General features: G+C 35.4%; 2 protein-coding genes across 3 annotated transcripts; both read right to left on the reverse strand.

Moving 5' to 3' along the window:
- Window positions 1-608: 608 nt before the first annotated feature.
- On the reverse strand, window positions 609-10,591 carry LOC137387508 (arylsulfatase J-like). 2 transcript variants are annotated; one of them, XM_068073949.1, is made up of 10 exons: window positions 10,482-10,591; window positions 10,231-10,355; window positions 9,614-9,886; window positions 8,249-8,365; window positions 4,472-4,603; window positions 4,079-4,205; window positions 3,607-3,760; window positions 2,666-2,805; window positions 1,429-1,574; window positions 609-1,220 (listed from the first exon to the last, which is right to left on the reverse strand). In XM_068073949.1, exons 2-10 carry the CDS (start codon window positions 10,336-10,338, stop codon window positions 882-884), a joined length of 1,536 nt encoding a protein of 511 aa, XP_067930050.1. In that variant the 5' UTR covers window positions 10,339-10,355; window positions 10,482-10,591; the 3' UTR covers window positions 609-881. The 2 variants fall into 2 exon arrangements, with proteins under 2 accessions (XP_067930050.1, XP_067930051.1); XM_068073950.1 differs by having other exon boundaries at window positions 10,488-10,589.
- Window positions 10,592-13,729: 3,138 nt separating this feature from the next.
- On the reverse strand, window positions 13,730-18,790 carry LOC137387512 (arylsulfatase J-like). Its single transcript, XM_068073955.1, has 9 exons — window positions 18,670-18,790; window positions 18,076-18,348; window positions 17,791-17,907; window positions 17,240-17,371; window positions 16,333-16,459; window positions 15,807-15,960; window positions 14,909-15,048; window positions 14,313-14,458; window positions 13,730-14,122 (listed from the first exon to the last, which is right to left on the reverse strand). Exons 1-9 carry the CDS (start codon window positions 18,775-18,777, stop codon window positions 13,784-13,786), a joined length of 1,536 nt encoding a protein of 511 aa, XP_067930056.1. The 5' UTR covers window positions 18,778-18,790; the 3' UTR covers window positions 13,730-13,783.
- Between the last annotated feature and the right edge of the window lie 1,625 nt (window positions 18,791-20,415).

Here is a 20,415-nt window from a genome sequence, read left to right on the forward strand (position 1 = left end):
TCCATCCTTGTTTTCCAATGTCTCAGATTTCAAGCAAATCATAGTTTGAGCATAAAATTAAGAACTCTTTTGTGTTGGATGCCAAAAAGATTTACATTTCAAACACTTTTGAGATAAGCTGAGGAAATCTGCTGCTACATCTCTGTAGCCTATCTGAAACTTTCTCATTATCTTCAGGTTTCAACTTTTATAAGCGATATCTTTGTTGAGGTTTGCTTCTTACTGACTGTATTCTGTGTAGTGCAGTAGTGTATTGTTTTACTGGTTAGTCATGCTAGATGTTCATACTGGTTACCTTTTGATGTTACAACAAAATTTAAAAAAACATGGCTAATTTAGTAAATGCTATAGATACAGCACTACACTTTTCAATTCAGCTATCTCTATTAAAAAGTGTTAATAAAACATTCATTGCACATATATGCAAATATTATCTCTTCTTTTTACATGCAGCTTACGGTGGAAAATAATGCAAATGTTTAAGATAATTATTTCCTAAATTTGAAAATAATTGACATTGTTTGCAAATAAAAGACCATTTCAAACAACTCAATCATTGAACGTTGTTCTGGAATGATTGTTGTGGTCAGAAACTCATTTCGAAAGGTGGAATATGAAATCATTTCATGATAATTTAACAGTCAATCAAAATTTCATATTTGGCAGTAAACTTTCAAATAGATTTTGAAATGCTCGCTAACATAAATTTAGAAAAAATCTTTCAAAAAGAATGTTTATTTATAAAAAAATATTTATAAATAAATATCAAATTATTTTTAATTGGTTCACATAGCATAAGAAAAATTGATCATAAACATAGCTGGATGCTTTGCCATCCCATCTTATAAACATCACTAAGCAGCATTTTTCACCACAAAAAACTAAAAAATTGGGTGTTTATCGAGCCAGTCAGTCCAGTGTCCGTTGTGCAAGTCTGGATACGATGCGGGATCAAAAGGTTTGTTTCTAGGAGGCTGGGCAGCGTCAGCAAACGTCATCAGCTTATTATACAGTTTCTCAGCTAGATCAGGCATGAGCATTGCAATATTGTTGTATTCACATGGATCGGATGCTATGTCAAACAGACAATATTTATCAGCTGAGGTGCAGGAAGGTAGAGAGGAGTTGCGTTCTCCACAAAAAATGTAAGGTTTCTGATTGGCTCCAATGTAGAAGCGCTCCTCCGGATACCATCCATTCATTTTGTTTGTGCAGCAAATCTGTGAGATTTTAAAACTTAGTATAGCTTATCAAGATGCTAAAAGTGAATTATTAAACATACATGTATGTAGGACAATTTAATAAAACATTCTCCAGTAAAATCGCAATAGATTGATACAAATTAGCAATGTTGATATTTCTCTCCCAGTAGCAACTGCCCAAACCTGATGTTAAAGGTCTGTCACTGCATCACTTAGTATAACGTACCACCAGTTTATAGTCTCCGTATCTGATAGCCCCTGCTCCATCATCATAGTTGTGCATGACTTCATTACGAGCTGAGGGGGCGTTGAACTGTATAGATGGCCATTGATCTACTCCATAGTAATCAATATCCTTTGGTAGTTTCTCTCCTACAACCATCATTCCGCAGTAACTAATAGACACTAAACCCAAAATCTCGTTCTACTATGTTTATGATATTTTATTTGTTACGGTGTGTAGCTGTTTCGCAAAGTGTGTCTATTCTATAGAAAACTCAGCTATTTTAAATTGCATACAATTATCTTAAAGGAAATATAAATCTCAGTGTTTGTGGTTTATGGTCTGTCGTCTGTGTGACCAGTTATAGCGACGAAGTTTTAGGATTGAAGAATCCACTTCACACTGGAGTTGAATTTTGAACCTCGACTTCTGCGGACAGACGTGCTATCCATTAAACTGGCACCCAACTGGCATTACTAAGGAATAGTTGTGCACATATGAGCTGGCCAATCGTTAGTGCCGATCGGTTAAAATCACATGTTTCACGCTTCACCTAGCAAGCTTAAAGATCATGATTGTCTGAAAGATCATGATGCAATCTTTTTCGCTAACGCTCGCTTCAGAGGGACGTATATGGCTCTTATTTTTATAAAATTTAGACTAACTTAAGTTACTGAAAGAAAACTGAGGGGTAAAGAACCTGAGCTAATTAAAAATAAACTTTTGTGCAAAAACTTTTTTGTTACTCGTGCAATGCTGAGCATTCATCTAGTTTCATAATAAACCAAGGAGCTCGTTATATTATGTTTATATCGGTAATATTTAATTTATTATGGTGTGCAATAGCTTCAGAAAGAGTATGTCTATTCTGTATAATGTATAATTAGTTCATAGAGTGGGCAACCTTTCTATAGAGTGTCCAACTATTCCATAGGGTGTACTCCTATTCCATAGTGTGTCCAACAATTTCATTAAGCGTACAACTATTCCATTGAGTGAAATAATATTTCATAGAGTGTCCAACTATTCCATAGGGTGTACTCCTATTCCATAGTGTGTCCAACAATTTCATAAAGTGTACAACTATTCCATTGAGTGCAATAATATTTCATAGAGTGTACAACTAATCCAAGTTTAGGCCGTATCATAGATATTCTAAATATCATAGATCTGTAGATAATATTGTTTTGAGTACCATGTGCAGTTTTTGCTTTAATACAAAGGAAAATTAGAGTGTTACCTATAGCAGCCATAATAGTTGGTAGCCAATCAGAGATGTGCATGAGATAATGGGAAGTAGTACCAGGGTTCTTAAGCAATGGACTGTGTATGAAGGAGACAGCTCTCACACCCCCTTCCCAGTTAGTAAACTTGCAGCCTCTAAATGAACAAATGTGTCACAACTTTTATGTACATACTGTATAGGTCTATACATACTGTTTATGTATATACTGTATATATAGATTTTCATAACTTAACTGATTTTGAAAAAAGGAAAAGGTTAAAAGGGAAATGCCAAAAATGGAGTGGAAAAGTTTTAGACTGAAATTCAGAAAAGTTTGTAATTCAAATTCAAAAAACTTGTGATGCATAAAGGCTGGTTCACACTATATCGCCGTTTGTCAGCGTTTCCCTTTTGGCATTCATCATCGATTATGTGAACCATGAATTGATGGCATCAACGAAGTTATCGCGGACACATTGGAAAAATTTGCAGCTGTCAAACTTTCTCGACATTTTGCCGAGCATCTACGATCGCGTTTCAAATGTGTACTATTTTGGCCATGGTAATTCGCAATCGCGGATAGTGATTTACTCATATCTGTTTATGATAGTCGCTGCGGGACTATCTTTTGATTCCAGCCCGCAAAAACAAAAAGGTTTCTTCGCAAAAATTGAAAAAGATAAATAAAAACACGTCGTTTTGAAGTATTTTTTGATGCAAACGCGGATGGGTATGTGATTGTGTGAACATCATTATCATCGACGATCGCTGAAGTTTTGTGGCACCAACGCCGAAATACGGCAATATAGTCTGAACCAACCTTAAACCTTAGCCTCCTAATATGAAACAAGTGAAGTCTGTCTTGTACTTCTGTTATCAAACAGCTTGCTTACACAGACATTTCTTACAAATATTTTTTTCAAGTACCAAAAGAATTAAATATTATACTTGCATACCGCAGTGGCCAGTTGGATGCATAATTGGCGCTGAAGCCATCAGCTGGACCACCATTATCGGTGGTGAAAATGAGAATTGTGTTCTCATACATTCCACTCTTCTTTAGAGCTGCAGTCAGGTTTCCTATGGAGTCATCTAACACTGAGAGCATAGCTGTAATATATGCAACAACTGGCTAACTTTAGCTCCTGTTGGTTTCTGTACTCAAGAGCTGTATCTATTAATGTTCACCCTTATTGCCTGCATACAAATATGTGTAGCTGCTGTTTATGTATTTAATAGTGAAGGTACTTTCCAAACATGGTATCTACCTGTGCATCTACTAACTTACATATCTACTTATTTGTATACATGCTAACCTATGTACCTAATAATCTGTACATCTACTAACCTGTATATCTACTGCCCGATGTATCTACTAACCTGTGTACCTACTAACTTGTGTATTTAGGAATTTATGCACTTACTGACCTGCGTAGCGCCGTCTTCCATCATGCTGAATGAACTTAAATCTATCAAGATATTCTTGAGGAGCTTTAAGAGGCTGTGGACCAATTCCATTATGTACTGCTTGGTGTGCCAAGTACAGGAAGACAGGCTGAGCGAAAACAATCAAATTTATTGCAAACGCAGAAATGTGACAGCTAACAGACTAATGTGTCCAAAGATTTCTGACAAGTGACAGACAATGTAGTCTGATGCTTCAAGTAGCACATTTAGATTGACACAAACTTATGCAAGGTACACACATATCAACTCACCATAACTACTATCATGACTTACCTTAGATTGGTCATGACTCATAATCGGATCAACAGCTCGGTTCCCAAATAACTCAGTACTATAACTACCATTATGACTCACCTTAGACTGGTTATGACTCATGATCAGATTGACAGCTCTGTTCCCAAATAACTCTGTGCCATAACTGCCATTATATTCCCGTGCTACCTTGAGGTTTTCCCAGAAATCCAATCCAACAATTTTAGATGCATTCTGTGTATGAAACATGACAGACACAGTACTAAACTTTTATCAGTCAACCTGATATCTTACCTTTTAATATGGTCAGCACAAACCCTAACAACTGATTGTGGTTAGGATGGTTAGGATGTTGTCTAGCAGCTGAAACTAGGCAATCAAAGTTACTCTTCAGATGTAAAAACTTTAACTTTTAAAACCCTTTTGAAGTTTAACATGTTGTGTCTGCACATTATGACAAAAACACAATAAAACTTAGTTTATATTCATGTATCAAAATTGGCCAAATTTAACAGTTTAGGAACCCATTTCAAAACCCATTTGAAATTTACAAAAGGTTTACAAGAAGCAATAAAATTAAGGAGGAGTGTATAAAATATTCTGTCTATTACCTTATATCGTGCGACTGAAGTGGTTGGTATTATTGACAGTTAATTGAAGAACAGACTTGTTTTTTATACACAGTCCGCGAAACAGCAAATGTAATGTGAACACTAGTAAAGTTTTCAAGTTATCTTTGCTGTATAAAATACAGTGGTAATCGTGATTACAATAAAATTTTTATTTGAATTAATTTAATAGAGTTTTGGAGCATATGAATACAAGTAGTTATATGAGAGTAAATTGGTGCCCCTTTGAAGTATTAGTAGCATCTTAATAGTTAGTTGTACTGCCCTTATTATTAATCACAGGATAGGATAAAATGGGTGCTCAGTGAATATATCATAGTTTTTGAGAAGGCTTTTGATGACGAACAGGCTATACAAGCTGCTTTTTAAATATTTATTGTATGTATGGTCTGAGGGAGTAAAAAATGAGTTCATGCAATGAATGATAAAGGAAAAAAAATCACCAGGTGGTTGCAACATTGCGACCATAATAATATATAAAAAGTAATATACTGTATATTTGAACAGATCCATGGCTAATCTCTTTCAGTATGGCAACGTTTCTATGTGGGTGACTGATATTGATCCTTGATTTTTTGATCTTCATCACAAGTTGCTACACTGAATCGCTACACTGAATCGCTACACTGAATCGCTACACTGAATCGCTACACTGAATCGCTACACTGAATCGCTACACTGAATCGCTACACTGAATCGCTACACTGAATCGCTACACTGAATCGCTACACTGAATCGCTACACTGAATCGCTACACTGAATCGCTACACTGAATCGCTACACTGAATCGCTACACTGAATCGCTACACTGAATCGCTACACTGAATCGCTACACTGAATCGCTACACTGAATCGCTACACTGAATCGCCACACTGAATCGCTACACTGAATCGCTACACTGAATCGCTACACTGAATCGCTACACTGAACCGCTACACTGAATCGCTACACAACTATCAATGAACGCATCATTGAGGATAATTGTTCTTAAGCATGCGAAGGTGCATTTTTGAGTTTCTAATCAGGTGATTAGGAAGCTGGTTTTCAAGAACCAGATGGAGTTTTTAAACCAATTATTTTTAAAAAGCTGGCAGAAGGCCAGGAGCATATGAGTGAGCGTATGGGTGAGCGTATGGGTGAGCGTATGGGTGAGCTTATGGGTGAGCGTATGGGTGAGCGTATGGGTGAGCGTATGGGTGAGCGTATGGGTAAGCGTATGGGTGAGCGTATGGGTGAGCGTATGAGTGAGCGTATGAGTGAGCGTATAAGTGAGCGTATGAGTGAGCGTATGGGTGAGCGTATGGGTGAGCGTATGGGTGAGCGTATGGGTGAGCGTATGGGTGAGCGTATGGATGAGCATATGGGTAAGCATATGGGTGAGCATATGGGTGAGCATATGGGTGAGCATATGGGTGTAAAAACAAGTAGTTTTACACACACACACATATGCACGCACACACACATGCACACACGCACATATGCATGCACGCACACACACATGCACATATGCACGCACACGCGCACACATTCACAAAGACAAACTGGGATTTATAAAAAAGATATTATGTAAATATATCTAAATCTATATCTGTGATTCGGCCTCTGATTCCAATCTCTAATTCCAGTCTTTGATTTGGTCTGTCTAGTCATAGGCATTAAAATCTTGGAATGAGACGCTCGCTTTGTGCTAGTTTAAACTCATGGAGCTGCCATGGCAATTTTCTTACCACACGTTTAATCACTGAGCAATATAGTCCAAAAGATTCTGTTGTTCCTAGCATATATCGTATACCCTTTTCTCGAGTGCGCACACTAAATGATGCATTAATTAATACGTTGCTTCTACGGTGTTACGATGCCCTGTTATAAAATATTTTTGCCTGACTCAGTGAAAAACGATGCTTTTTTGCCCTCGCCATCCTAGGGCAAGTTTGTTTTTTGCCATACGATATCAACAATAATTTATCTCTAGATTAAACTTTGGCAATTGTTATGTGTTATCTCTTTGCGATTTCGCTACGGTAAAAATGGATTCGCAAACAAATGGGAGATAAAATTTGAGTTAAAAGTTTACTAAAATACATACTAAAAGTTCTTTCAAGTTTGTTTTTAGTCAGTAAAATTTATTTAAGTTAGATTCAGCATTTATGTTACACGTCTGTCTCAAAGGTAAAGACTCTCCATAGTATTTGCTGCACATAGTACATTGCAATGTTACATTTTTTTGCAGATCATAACCACTAAATGCACTAAAGTTATTGTAGGTAACTATAGTTACTAAGATTAACATATGGTTTTGTTACCATTTTTTAACGATGAAAATTTTGATCATTTTTACCAGGAAGTGATTGCTTTAGATAATTGCTATGGGTTTCTATACCACTTGATGTCAACACTGAAACAAACTAAAATCACATAAGTGTACACCAAATAATTATTCATTGTAATTGTAGCAAAACAGGCTACATCTAGCCATTACTCGCTAATTATTTCATGTTTACATTTAAACACTTTTACAGTTTTATCTTTACTATTATTTTATTTCAACAAAACAATTTATTTCAACAATTTTATTTTTCTTTCATGATATGAAACTTAAAAGCTACAGTATTTTGAAAAGTTTCAAAACCTTAACTATTTTCTTTTTTTAAATCCATTTGAACTGCACAAAAACGTTTTTCTCATGATATGAAGTTTAAAAATAAGAATGGTAAATGTTGTTATATGTTAAATAAAAAAAGATTTTCTGTCTAAAGACCTTGTATTACCCGAGCAACGTTGAGTATTCAGTTAGTGTTAATATAAAATGTAATGTAAAATAATATAGTATTTATTAAAACGCTAGTTTAATACTTCTCATTGGTTTTTTGTCACTATTTTAAGAAAAACTAAAATGAGGTCTTGTAAATATAACATATTTACAAAATGCTCCAAATACAATATACATATGACTATATGTATATTGTATTGTATACAATATACATATGACTATATGTATATATTTGAGTCAGATACCAAGAGTCTAGACATTAGGTACTGTTAGTATCTTTTGTTAGCTCCTGTTGGCTGAGCATGAAAAACCAGCTTGTTCTTGAGTCAAGATCAATAAGTTAGTCAAAACATGATAATCCAATGTTGTAGTACATCCACTCACTCTGCATTATTTACACAGTGCTTTCATGAGGCCAGTAATTCGTTTAAACACATAAAATTTTCAAACAAATAATTACAAATATTTGTGCAACTCACCCCTTGACCAGTGTCCATATGACTAAAATAATCCGTTTTTCCATTCCAGAACCCAAAGTTGGTGTCAAATCCCCTTTTTGTAGGTGTGTAGGAGAGCTTGAAGGAACCCAAATGCCACTACAACAGCGGAATTAGCAGTACATCTCACGCACAATTTAGTTGTGCTGTTTGTTTCTATGATAACACTGCCTCTATTTTCTTGTCTATCTAATCTCTACATGAACATTTATAAACACCACCCTTTGTCAACAAGTGGGATCAGGATTTTGTTGCTATACATCATCTTTTCAATTCCAAGTCAACCACGACAGTGACAACAGCTTATATATCACGGTGGTTATTAATTCTCTGGGTGTTTTTAAGGTTGGTATTATTTTTTAGTTTATAGTATAAATTTATGCTTATTATAATGTTTAAATTTATATTATATATTTATATAGTTTGTAAAAATGTTTTATAGTTTTAGTTTGAAATTCACTATAGTTATTTTAGTTTTCGTAAAACTGTGCAAATAATCATTCAGCAGTCTCAGAAAGCTAGTAAATGGGTATATAAATAAAACCATTTGATTAAACCGATAAATCTCCTAACCAGTAAATCTCCTAGCCTGTGTATGTACTAACCTGTGTATCTACTAACCTGTGTATTTACTAACCTGTCTATCTACTAACCTGTGTATCTACTAACTGGTGTATTGACTAAATTGTTTATATACTAACCTGTGTATCTACTAACCTGTGTATCTACTAACCTGTGTATCTACTAACCTGTATATCTACTAACTGGTGTATCTACTAACCTGTTTATATACCAACCTGTGTATCTACTAACCTGTATATCTACTAACCTGTTTATAAACTAACATGTGTATCTACTAACCTGTATGTATCTACTAACCTGTGTATTCACCTGTGTATTATAGATGTTTTATTAATCAAATTCTTTGAGTCAATATGCATTTTCAGGTAACATCCATTTGGGGCTTTTAAACTTCAATTATTATAGGTTTTCTGTAGTAGAAGATCATTTTTTAAAATACTGGAAACCTCCATTCCAAATGCTTAATTTTACAAAGAATTGTCAACTCGTGAAAATATAATGACAAGCAATTAGATTGAGGAAATCTTTAGCGAAAGCTGATTGTTGCATGGAATATGTAGTTACGGTACAATTCTTTTGTTTATTCCACCTCTCACAAGTTGTTTTATTTATACAATTCAAGCACTTTATAGTTTCGTTACTTCTTAAATAATCAACAGGCCCAACAACTACTAAAATGTTGAAATTGTTGAATACGTCTGTTAAACCTTCTTGTAGAATGTAGCTGCCAATGTACAATTATTAGTGTAAATAACAAAAACCTACCTTTCCGATCATGTGGGTAACATAGCCATACTTTTTGAGGTATTGAGGTAGGAGGGTCTCATTAAGCCCCAACCCATATGGAGTTGTTGTTCCTACAACACCATGTTGTAATCCAAGTTGCATAGGATGTCTTCCAGTGAGCAGAGCAGCTCTTGATGGCGTACATATCATAGCTGTGTAGTAGTTATCTAGTATGATTCCTTCATGCGCTAGTTTATCTATATGAGGGGTGGGTATCTGGTCTCCCCCATGAAACCCGGCATCAGTGTAGCCCTAGATACAATCAACAATGTATTGTATGAATATTGTTTGCAAGAAGACCTAAACAATACAGTAACATATAAAGAGTTGAGTCTCTATAAAGATACATGTAATGTAAGTACATTCATTCAGAGAAGAATGTAAATGTAAGTAACATGGTGAAAAACAACAGCTACCAGTTGGGTATATGGCACACCACAACTATTATCTCTGTAGTTAATTATGTCTGTAAGTACATTCATTCAGAGAACAAGGTACATGTATAAGTAACATGGTAATAGACAGTAGATACCATTTGTGTATATGGCATACCACAGCTATTATCTCCACAGTCACAAAAATAATTTTATGCTTACCATATCGTCTGCGACTACAATTACAATATTAGGTTTGGCTTTTCTCGTGTCTCCTTCAACCACAAAAAACAGTAATACCAGAAGTTGACATGCTCCCGATCTCAGCATCCTTCCTCTGGTATAACCTGTAGGAGTTAGTAATATGCACACCTACTAACTTTGTCTACATTCTAGGATATCCAGTAAGTATGCATATACATGTATGTAGGATTTATGTAATCCTTTTTCTACTAGTAGAATTTGTGACTAACCCGCACCCAGAAAAGTCAGAACACAAGGAACCGAATACTGGCTATTATTAGTATAATGTGGTAGTAAAAGTCAACCAGCTCACTTCACTCGCTTCACTTCACTCGCTTCGTTCACTAGTTCACTTAACACAATGAAACTCATTAGCTATGATCAATATTACCATACCATGTGACTGAATAATGCAAAGAGCAATAACAATACAAAGAAGACAGTTCAATAACAAAGCGCATTTGGCTAGCGGCTTTGTGTTTTTTGTATCGCATTAGATTAAGGAATCTGTAAACTTAAGCAAATCACACTTTGTTGTTTTAAAATGTGGTGGTTGCAAATATTAGTGATGCTACCCATTGTACGTTGAAAAATTGTTTTCACAATACAGCCCAGAAGATCTTCACTCAGTGACTCACTTTTTAGTCAGTGTGGCTGACGCTCAGTTTACCTAAGCTTTACAACCATATTTGTTGGATTTGTGCATGTACCAACGTTGGTGACCCTGCTTTGCTTGATTACTTAGTAAAAGGGTACCATGGTGAAACACTTGCTCATGGAGCTATGCTGGAAAACAATTGTCAATAAAGTCTGGCATGGATATTCTCACCGGTTAAATAATAAATCGTTGTCACGATCTCATCAAATAAACAAGGCTGGTACAGATTTGGATGTTCTCTGTGACTAGCCTACATGTACATATCTTTGAGCAGAGAGCTGAATACAGCGTTGGGTAAAGTGTTATGCATGGCGTTAAGCAAAGCAATGATTGCGCCGCATCATTGTGTATGGCGTTGCGCGCAGGGTTGTGTACAGCGCAAAGCGCAGCATCAAGTTGAGTATATCGTCGGCTACAATGGTGTGTATGGAATTGAGTACAGCATTGAGTACAGTATTGAGTAGAGTATTGAGTACAGTATTGAGTACAGCATTGAGTACAGCAATGAGTACAGTATTGAGTACAGCAATGAGTACAGCATTGAGTACAGTATTGAGTACAGTATTGAGTACAGTATTGAGTACAGTATTGAGTACAAGTATTGAGTACATTATTGAGTACAGTATTGAGTAGAGTATTGAGTACAGTATTGAGTACAGTATTGAGTACAGTATTGAGTACAGCGTTCAGTTCATTGAGTCCAAAGGACCATTGAACATTAAACTATTGAACCATGAAGTGAAGCAACAATTCGATAAAAACTATACCTTCTCGTCTCTTTTAGTCCTACATAAACATTTATCAAAGACATCCTTTGTAAGCAGATAAGAGTGATTCTGGCCGCGATTAATTGCCAGATCATATCTCCGAGTCAGCTACTTAACCAACAGCAGTAGCTTAGCAAACAGTACCTACTTGTACATCACAGTACTTTATCACGGTAGTTGTTAATTCTATTTCATATTTATATTATATATAAATATTTATAATATATTTACATATAATATATTTATATCGTATATAATTATATTTATATATGTTTCTATTATGTATAGATATATAGCGTATTATCCCACGACCAAACAGTGAGCGAAGCGAGTGTTTGGGAACTTTATGATAAATGCATATGCGCACACAACTTCTAAAAAATTATCCGTCAACGGCTGTAACCAAATCCTTCTCCCGAAATTCAATAAAAAATATTAACCATTTTTGTGTAGAGTCGTTTTAGTATAATAATGATACAAAACACATATAAACCTGTTTAAATACGTAACCAAGTTTTTGAAAAGTTGAAAAAATATTGTAAAACTTACCCATCTGATTGGATAATACATAACGAGACAGATTAATTTGTCCTAAAGTCGCCATTAACACCTGACAACCCTTTTTTAATCAAAATTAAGACCCGGCAAACAAAACGCTAATAAAGCAGTGCGACAGATAGTAGAACTATTGAGCAGTGTGCATTTCACCAGTCTATGGCTAATCTATGTCTAATTGTCGAAGGCTTCTGTATTTAATGTAGAAGTACTAAAGGTTATCGTTTCTGTTTTGCCGATTTTGTTATTAGATTTAATTATTCGATTTTGTAAGATTAATATAAGATTTAATTATAAAAATAATAATTTGAATTTACCAGATCGAAGTATATAGTGACCGATGGTGTGCAATATGTTACTGTTATTATTTTTTTAAAGATTTTGTTGATGATACTGCGGCTGTGCCCAATTTTGCCAAGCCATTTTTAATATTTGCAAAATTAAGTAATAAGCCTACATTTTCTTATAGATATACAGCTATTTCTATGACAACCAACTAAAGTCTGTTTAGATTTTTAAATTCAGCATAATGTTTTGGATATAAATTTAGAAATCTAAATAAATATCACAACTTCTTGATATTGGTTGCTATGACATTTTGAAATGTAAACAATTTTGTTTACATTTCATTGGTTTTCGTTTCTCAAACTTTAACACCGGTTTTCTCAGAACTATGTTTTCGCACTAATGGTAAACATGCATTCAGTTTATTGACCATAAAATCTGCTGTAATTAAGCTGGAATCAAAATTTTTTTGCAAAATAACTGAGAATTTTCTCCTTTAGCTAGTGCAGATAGCTCTAAATCTCACACACCCGACTTAACCATGGTTTCTGTGATCATGACCCATTTTTTTATTTTGCTCCCGTTTGCAAAAAACTTCCAGACACACGTGAATGCTAATGTTTGCTTTCTGTTACAGATCGCTGTCAAAACCATTCTACATTCAACACAACCAACTTTCAAACTGTGTATATTACACGTCAGGTTGCCATTTTACTTCTAATATTGCACTTTCCCTATTGCAGGGGAGAGATATAAACATATAATCTTTTCCTTTCCTTATTGCTGTTTGTTGTGCATAATAACACCCAGTACATTACAGCTACCATTGCAGCTACCATTGAAATTCTCCTATTGCACTGTAGTGCCATTTGACTGCTAATATTGAATTTCTCAACCAGCAGTACCTTTTATTTTTTCAATATCACTTTGGTCGTGGGCTGTATGACAGGGGAATGAAATATATAGTCTATACAATATATAGAGAAAAATATATTTTAGGTATATTATTATCTATATATTTAGTTTTATATTCCAAGTTATCAGTTACCAGTAAATTAGAAAAGGCACCATATAAACATTTCTCTGTCATAACTTTAGCAATATGATGCTGATATATTTCTAAGAATAATTATTTCAACTATAAAAAGTCAAATCATAACGATAAAAAAATCAAAGCTATGTTGTCAGAAAAATGAGAAAAATCAATCAGAGACATAGCCAAATGTTTTGAAAAACGTCACTAAGCAGTGTTCTTTACCACAGAGAACTAGAAGATTGGATGTTTATCGAGCCAGTCAGTCCAGTGCCCATTGTGCAAGTCTGGATACGAGTCTGGATCAGAAGGCTTGTCTCTAGGAGGCTGGGCAGCGTCAGCAAACGTCATCAGCTTATTATACAGTTTCTCAGCTAAATCAGGTTTGAGAAAAGCAATATTGTTGTATTCACATGGATCGGATGCTATGTCAAACAGACAATATTTATCAGCTGAGGTGCAGGAAGGTAGAGAGGAGTTGCGTTCTCCACACTGAATGTAAGGTTTCTGGTTGTCTCCAATGTAGAAGTGTTCCTCCGGGTACCATCCATTTTTGTTGATTGTGCAGCAAATCTGTAAGGGTTAAAAGGTTAGCATTTACTATCAAGATGCTCAAAGTGGGTTATTGAAATAATGTAGGATAGGACTTCAGTAAAATCGCAACAGATTGATACAAATTACCAATATTGATAATTCTCTCCCAATAGCAACTGCCCAAATCTGATTTTAAAGATCTTTCACTGCATCACTTAGTCTCACATACCACAAGTTTATAGTCTCCGTATCTGATAGCCCCTGCTCCATCATCATAGTTATGCATGATTTCATTACGAGCTGAAGGGGCGTTGAACTGTATAGATGGCCATTGATCTACTCCGTAGTAATCAATATTACTTGGTAGTTTCTCTCCTGCAATATCATTCAGTTATTATTATTTTAATAAATAATAATTCCATAAGCTCCTTTTTGCACATATATGGTATTTTATTTATTACGGTGTGTAGCTGTTTCAAAAAGTGTGCCTTTTCTATAAGCACATTTTAAAGACACACACATGGGTACATTCTAGAATGTACTTCTATTCTATAGCTAGTACGATAGTTCCATAGAATGTACAGCTATTCCATAGAGTGTACAAACATTTTATAGAGTGTTAAACTATTTCCTAGCATGTACAACGAATGAATATAATTTACATAATTCCATAAAGCGCGCAACTATTCCATAGAGTGTACAACTATTCCATAGAGCATGCAATTATTTTATACCATGCAAAACTGTATCATATTTTTCAGTAAAAGTGCTTGCAGTACCATGTACAGCTTTTCATTGTTTCTTTAAAGAATACAAGAGTATCACCTATAGCAGTCATAATAGTTGGTAGCCAATCAGAAATGTGCATGAGATGATGGGAAATAGTACCAGGGTTCTTAAGCAATAGACTGTGTATGAAGGAGACAGCTCTCACACCCCCTTCCCAGTTTGTACGCTTGCAGCCTCTAAATAAACAAATAAGTCAAGACGTGACTGTAAACACATTTACCGGTATATACGACTATATACTATATATATACTATATACGACATATGTATGTATATACAACTCGACTTGACAACTATAACTTATTTTTCATTTTATTGTCGTATTCTGAAATTTTTCAAGGAAAACCAACGAACAAAAAAAACAGAAACATAAGTAATTAGTTTTGGTCTCTAATTTGCAAAATTATTCTCAGGCTTTGTAAGGTGGCCTAATGGTTGTTTGTTGGCCTAATAGGCAGTCCAGAGTGAGGGGTTCATTGGCCAACATTTTCATTAACAAAACATATATTTTGGCTCTCATGCCTATGAGGGTGGCCCAAAGGCGACCAAAAGGGTTTTTTTTGTGTTTAAAACTTAGGAGAGTATCAAAGAAATTCACCAGCAGTTTTGACAGATTGTTTAATTAGAAGTTAGGTGTTATAGAGTACATATCTACAGACAAGTGAAACTAAATATAAATAGATGTTTATTGTCTTTATTCGATTGATGTTCAAGCAAGTCCATTGCAAATAATAAACAAAATAATAAAGATGAAAAAGTAGACCGAGATTTAAAAAAATTTAGTTTGGTTCTAATGATGCCTAAAGTTTACCTCCCTAACATAAAACAAGTGAAGTCTGTCCTGTACTTCCGTTTGCAATCAGCTTGCTGACACAGACATTTCTTACAAACATTTTATCAAAGTAAGAGGAAAATGTAATACTATCCTTGCATACCGCAGTGGCCAGTTAGATGCATAGTTGTGGCTGACACCATCAGCTGGCCCACCATTATCGGTGGTAAAAATGAGAATTGTGTTCTCATACATTCCACTCTTCTTTAGAGCTGCAGTCAGGTTTCCAATGGAGTCGTCTAACACTGAGAGCATAGCTGTAATATATGCAATAACTGGATAATCTATACTCTTGTTGGTGTCTGTATTTAATAACTGTATATATTAATTAATATTCATCCTTAATGCATGCATACAAATCTGTAAAGTTGCTGTTTATGTATTTAACAGCGAATGTACTTTCCAAACATGGTATCTACCTGTGCATCTACTAACTTACATATCTACTAATTTGTATATATACTAACCTATGTACCTAATAATCTGTACATCTACTAACCTGTATATCTACTGCCCTCTGTATCTACTAACCTGTGTATATACTAACCTGTGTATCTAACAACCTGTGTATATCTACAAATTTGTACATCTGCTAACCTGTGTATCTAGGAATTTATGCATATACTGACCTGCATAGCGTCGTCTTCCATCATGTTGAATGAATTTAAATCTATCAAGATATTCTTGAGGAGCTTTTAGAGGCTGTGGCGCTATCCCGGCATGGACCGCTTGGTGTGGCAAGTAGAGGAAGAAAGGCTGAAAATATTATAATATGGTTGAAAAATGCATAATGAGAGTTTATCGTATATCACCATAACTATTTATATGAGAAACATTTGAGAAATATGTGCGACAGTATCGTTTGTTTTTATATATGAATATCAGTGTTTGCCCTTTTTATGTTTTTTCTAATGTTAAACATGTGTCCAGCTATAGCAATAAAATGTGCACACAGCACTGAATTTGACCTCCAAGACCACCAGATCTAGAGGAGGCAAACTTAACTATTAAGCTACACAGAATACAATGGATTCATTGCTCAAATAGTCATTACATTAGTTAAGATGCTCGTGCATAAAGTGCTTTTTTAGGGTTAATAACTAGCACTGTTGATCGTTATGCGTAACGATTGTTAAGCTGACCCAAGTAGTGGGTATTGTTTTTGTAAAGATTTTAGTAAAGACATAGCTTTTCAGGTAAGTTATTCAACTTCAACAGGTAATTGTTCTATTACTTTTACGATGCTGGCATTTAGCTAATAGATAAATAAAATGCTACATGCAGTACACCTATCTGAGACTAGTCGTGACTCATGATCAGATCAACAGTTCTGTTCCAAAAAAACTCAGTGCTATAACTATCATTATGACTCACCTTAGACTGGTCATGAGTCATGATCAGATCTACAGCTCTGTTCTCAAATAACTCAGTACTATAACTACCACTACGACTCACCTTACACGGGTCATGACTCTTAATCAGATCAACAGCTCTGTTCTCAAATAACTCAGTACCATAGCTACCATTATGACTCACCTTAGACTGGTCATGCCTCATGATCAGATCAACAGCTCTGTTCCCAAATAACTCGGTGCCATAACTGCCATTGTATTCTCTTGCTACCTTGAAGTTTTCCCAGAAATCCAGTCCAATGATTTTAGATGCATTCTGTTTACAAAGGATGAAAGAACGGATATAGCCAGACATGCAATCAACCAAAGAAGCGGCATGTAATAACCTGCTATCAGTCAACCTGATATTCGAACCACTTTTATGATAAGAACAAACCATAACAACTGATAATGGCTAGAATGTGGTCCACCAGCTGGAATTGGACAAGAAAGAAAGGTGTTTTGATGCTGCTCACAATCTTTGAAGACAACAGCTTACCAATTGACTTTCTGCTGTTATTCTACTCACCCTGTGTCCTTTATTTTCTTGACTGAAGTAATCTGTCTTATCCGCCCAAAACCCCAAATGGGTGTCAAACCCTCGGTGAATCGGGGTGAAGGCAAGCTTGTATGAGCCTAATTGCCATTGGTAATAAAGAAAGGATAAATTACTCTAACTGAATCCCTAAAACTCACCCCTCTCCCTCTGTTCATATGAGTAAAATAATCAGTTTTTCCATTCCAGAAGCCAAGATGGGTGTCAAATCCTCTCTTTGTTGGTGTGTAGACAAGCTTGAAAGACCCCAAATGCCACTACAATACCAGGATTAAAGTTCCCATCTCACACACACGCTTGTTTGATTGTACATCCGGTGACGGATTTTGAAGACAAAAATAGATAAAACCAGATGACACGCATGGAACAGAAACAGAGAACTATTAAATGTGTGTACCATTATTTGGTGCGCAAATAAAACCAACCTTTCCGATCATGTGGGTAACATAGCCATACTTTTTGAGGTATTGAGGTAGGAGGGTCTCATTAAGCCCCAACCCAAATGGAGTTGTTGCTCCTACAACACCATGTTGTAATCCAAGTTGCATAGGATGTCTTCCAGTGAGCAGAGCAGCTCTTGATGGCGTACATATCATAGCGGTGTAGTAATTATCTAGTATGATTCCTTCATGCGCTAGTTTATCTATATGAGGGGTGGGTATCTGGTCTCCCCCATGAAACCCGGCATCAGTGTAGCCCTAGATACAATCAACAATATATTTCATGAATATTGTTTGCAAGAAGATCTAAACAATAGAGTAACATATAAAGAGTTGAGCCTCTATAAAGATTCAGAGAAGAAGGTAAATGTAAGTAACATAGGGAAAAACTAGCAGCTACCAGTTGTGTATATGGCACACCACAACTTTTATCTCTGTTGTTAATTATCTCTGTAAGTACATTCATTCAGAGAACAAGGTAAATGTATAAGTAACATGGTAATAGACAGTAGATACCATTTGTGTATATGGCATACCACAGCTATTATCTCCACAGTCACAAAAATAATTTTTACGTACCATATCATCTGCGACTACAATTACAATATTAGGTTTGGCTTTTCTCGTGTCTCCTCCAAACACAAGAAGCAGTAATACCAGAAATTGGCATGCTCCCGATCTCAGCATCTTTCCTCTGACATAACCTGTAAGAGTTGGTAATTTCATGTCTACCAGCTTTCTCTGCATTTTAGGATATGCAGTAAGTATGTATGATGTATGTAATCCACCTTCTAATAGTGAAATTTGTAACTAACTCTCACCTGGAAGAGTCGCAACACTAGGAACCAAGTACTACTATAGCTGATATTACTATGGTGTATTAGCAAAAGTCCATCAGCTCTCTTGATTCGCTCGCTTTGCGGTTCACTAGTTCACTTAACAAATGCAACGAAACTCATGAGCTATCATCAATATTACCATAACATGTTACTGATTAATGCAAAGAGCAATAACAATACAAAGAAGAAAGTTCAATAACAAAGCGCATTTGGCTGGCGGCTTTTTGTTTTTTGAATCGCACCAAATTAAGGAATCTGTAAACATAAGCAAGTCACACTTTGTTGTTTTAAAATGTGGTGGTTGCAAATATTAGTGATGTTATCAATGGTATGTTGAGAAATTATCCTCTCATTACAGCCTAGCAGATCTTCACTCAGTTACCGTTTTAAATGAGAGTTTACCAAAGCTTTACAACCATATTTGTTGGATTTGTGTGTGTACTAACGTTGTTGAACCTGCTTTGCTTGAGTAGTTAGTAAAAGGGTACCATGCTGAAATACTTGATCATAAAGCTATGCTAAAAATGATTGTTAATAAAATCTGGCATGGATTTTCTCGTTGGTTAAATAATATTTCTTTGTCAGAGTCTCATCAAATGAACAAAGCTGTTAGAGATTTGGAAGAGATTACAGATTAGCTACAGATTTTCTGTAGCTAGCCTACATATCTTTGAGTATTAAGATGAATACAGTGTTGGGTAAAGTGTGGTGCATAGGGATGCGCAAAGCATTAATTATGCCACATCATTGTGTACGACGTTGCGCACAACGTTAGCTATGGCGTCAAGTACAGCATCCAGTTGCTTATTGTGTCAGCTACAATGGTGTGCGCGGTATTGAGTACAGCATTGAGTACAGCATTGAGTACAGTATTGAGTACAGCATTGAGTACAGTATTGAGTAGAGTATTGAGTACAGCAATGAGTACAGTATTGAGAAGAGTATTAAGTACAGTATTGAGTACAGTATTGAATACAGTATTGAATACAGTATTGAGTACAGCATTGATTACAGTATTGAGTACAGTATTGAGTACAACATTGAGTACCGTATTGAGTACAGCATTGAACACAGTATTGAGTACAGCATTGAGTACAGTATTGAGTACAGTATTGAGTACAGTATTGAGTACAGTATTGAGTACAGTATTGAGTACAGTATTGAGTAGAGTATTGAGTATAGTATTGAGTACAGTATTGAGTACGGTATTGAGTACAGTATTGAGTACAGTATTGAGAACAGCATTGAGTACAGTATTGAGTACAGTATTGAGTAGAGTATTAAGTGCAGTATTGAGTACAGTATTGAATAGAGTATTGAGTACAGTATTGAGTACAGCCTTGCGTGCAGTATTGAGTACAGCATTGAGTACAGTATTGAGTACAGTATTGAGTAGAGTATTAAGTACAGTATTGAGTACAGCGTTGAGTAGAATATTGAGTACAGTATTGAGTGCAGTATTGAGTGCAGTATTGAGTACAGCATT

The sequence above is a fragment of the Watersipora subatra genome, chromosome 2 (assembly GCF_963576615.1).
Source record: "Watersipora subatra chromosome 2, tzWatSuba1.1, whole genome shotgun sequence".
Taxonomy (NCBI): Eukaryota; Metazoa; Bryozoa; class Gymnolaemata; order Cheilostomatida; family Watersiporidae; genus Watersipora; species Watersipora subatra.

Bases quoted from the DNA above. Each gene is read 5' to 3' on its own strand.
- LOC137387508 (XM_068073949.1), bottom strand. From the start codon at position 10,338: ATGCTGAGATCGGGAGCATGTCAACTTCTGGTATTACTGTTTTTTGTG. The intron at 4,206-4,471 runs GTGAGTCATAAT...GTTTTCGCTCAG, and splicing joins TGAGTCATAACCAGTCTAAG to CCTGTCTTCCTGTACTTGGC. The intron at 3,761-4,078 runs GTCAGTAAGTGC...CATATATTACAG, and splicing joins TGGAAGACGGCGCTACGCAG to CTATGCTCTCAGTGTTAGAT.
- LOC137387512 (XM_068073955.1), bottom strand. From the start codon at position 18,777: ATGCTGAGATCGGGAGCATGCCAATTTCTGGTATTACTGCTTCTTGTG. The intron at 14,459-14,908 runs GTGATACTCTTG...ATGATATTGCAG, and splicing joins AACTATTATGACTGCTATAG to GAGAGAAACTACCAAGTAAT. The intron at 14,123-14,312 runs GTATGTGAGACT...TAACCCTTACAG, and splicing joins ACGGAGACTATAAACTTGTG to ATTTGCTGCACAATCAACAA.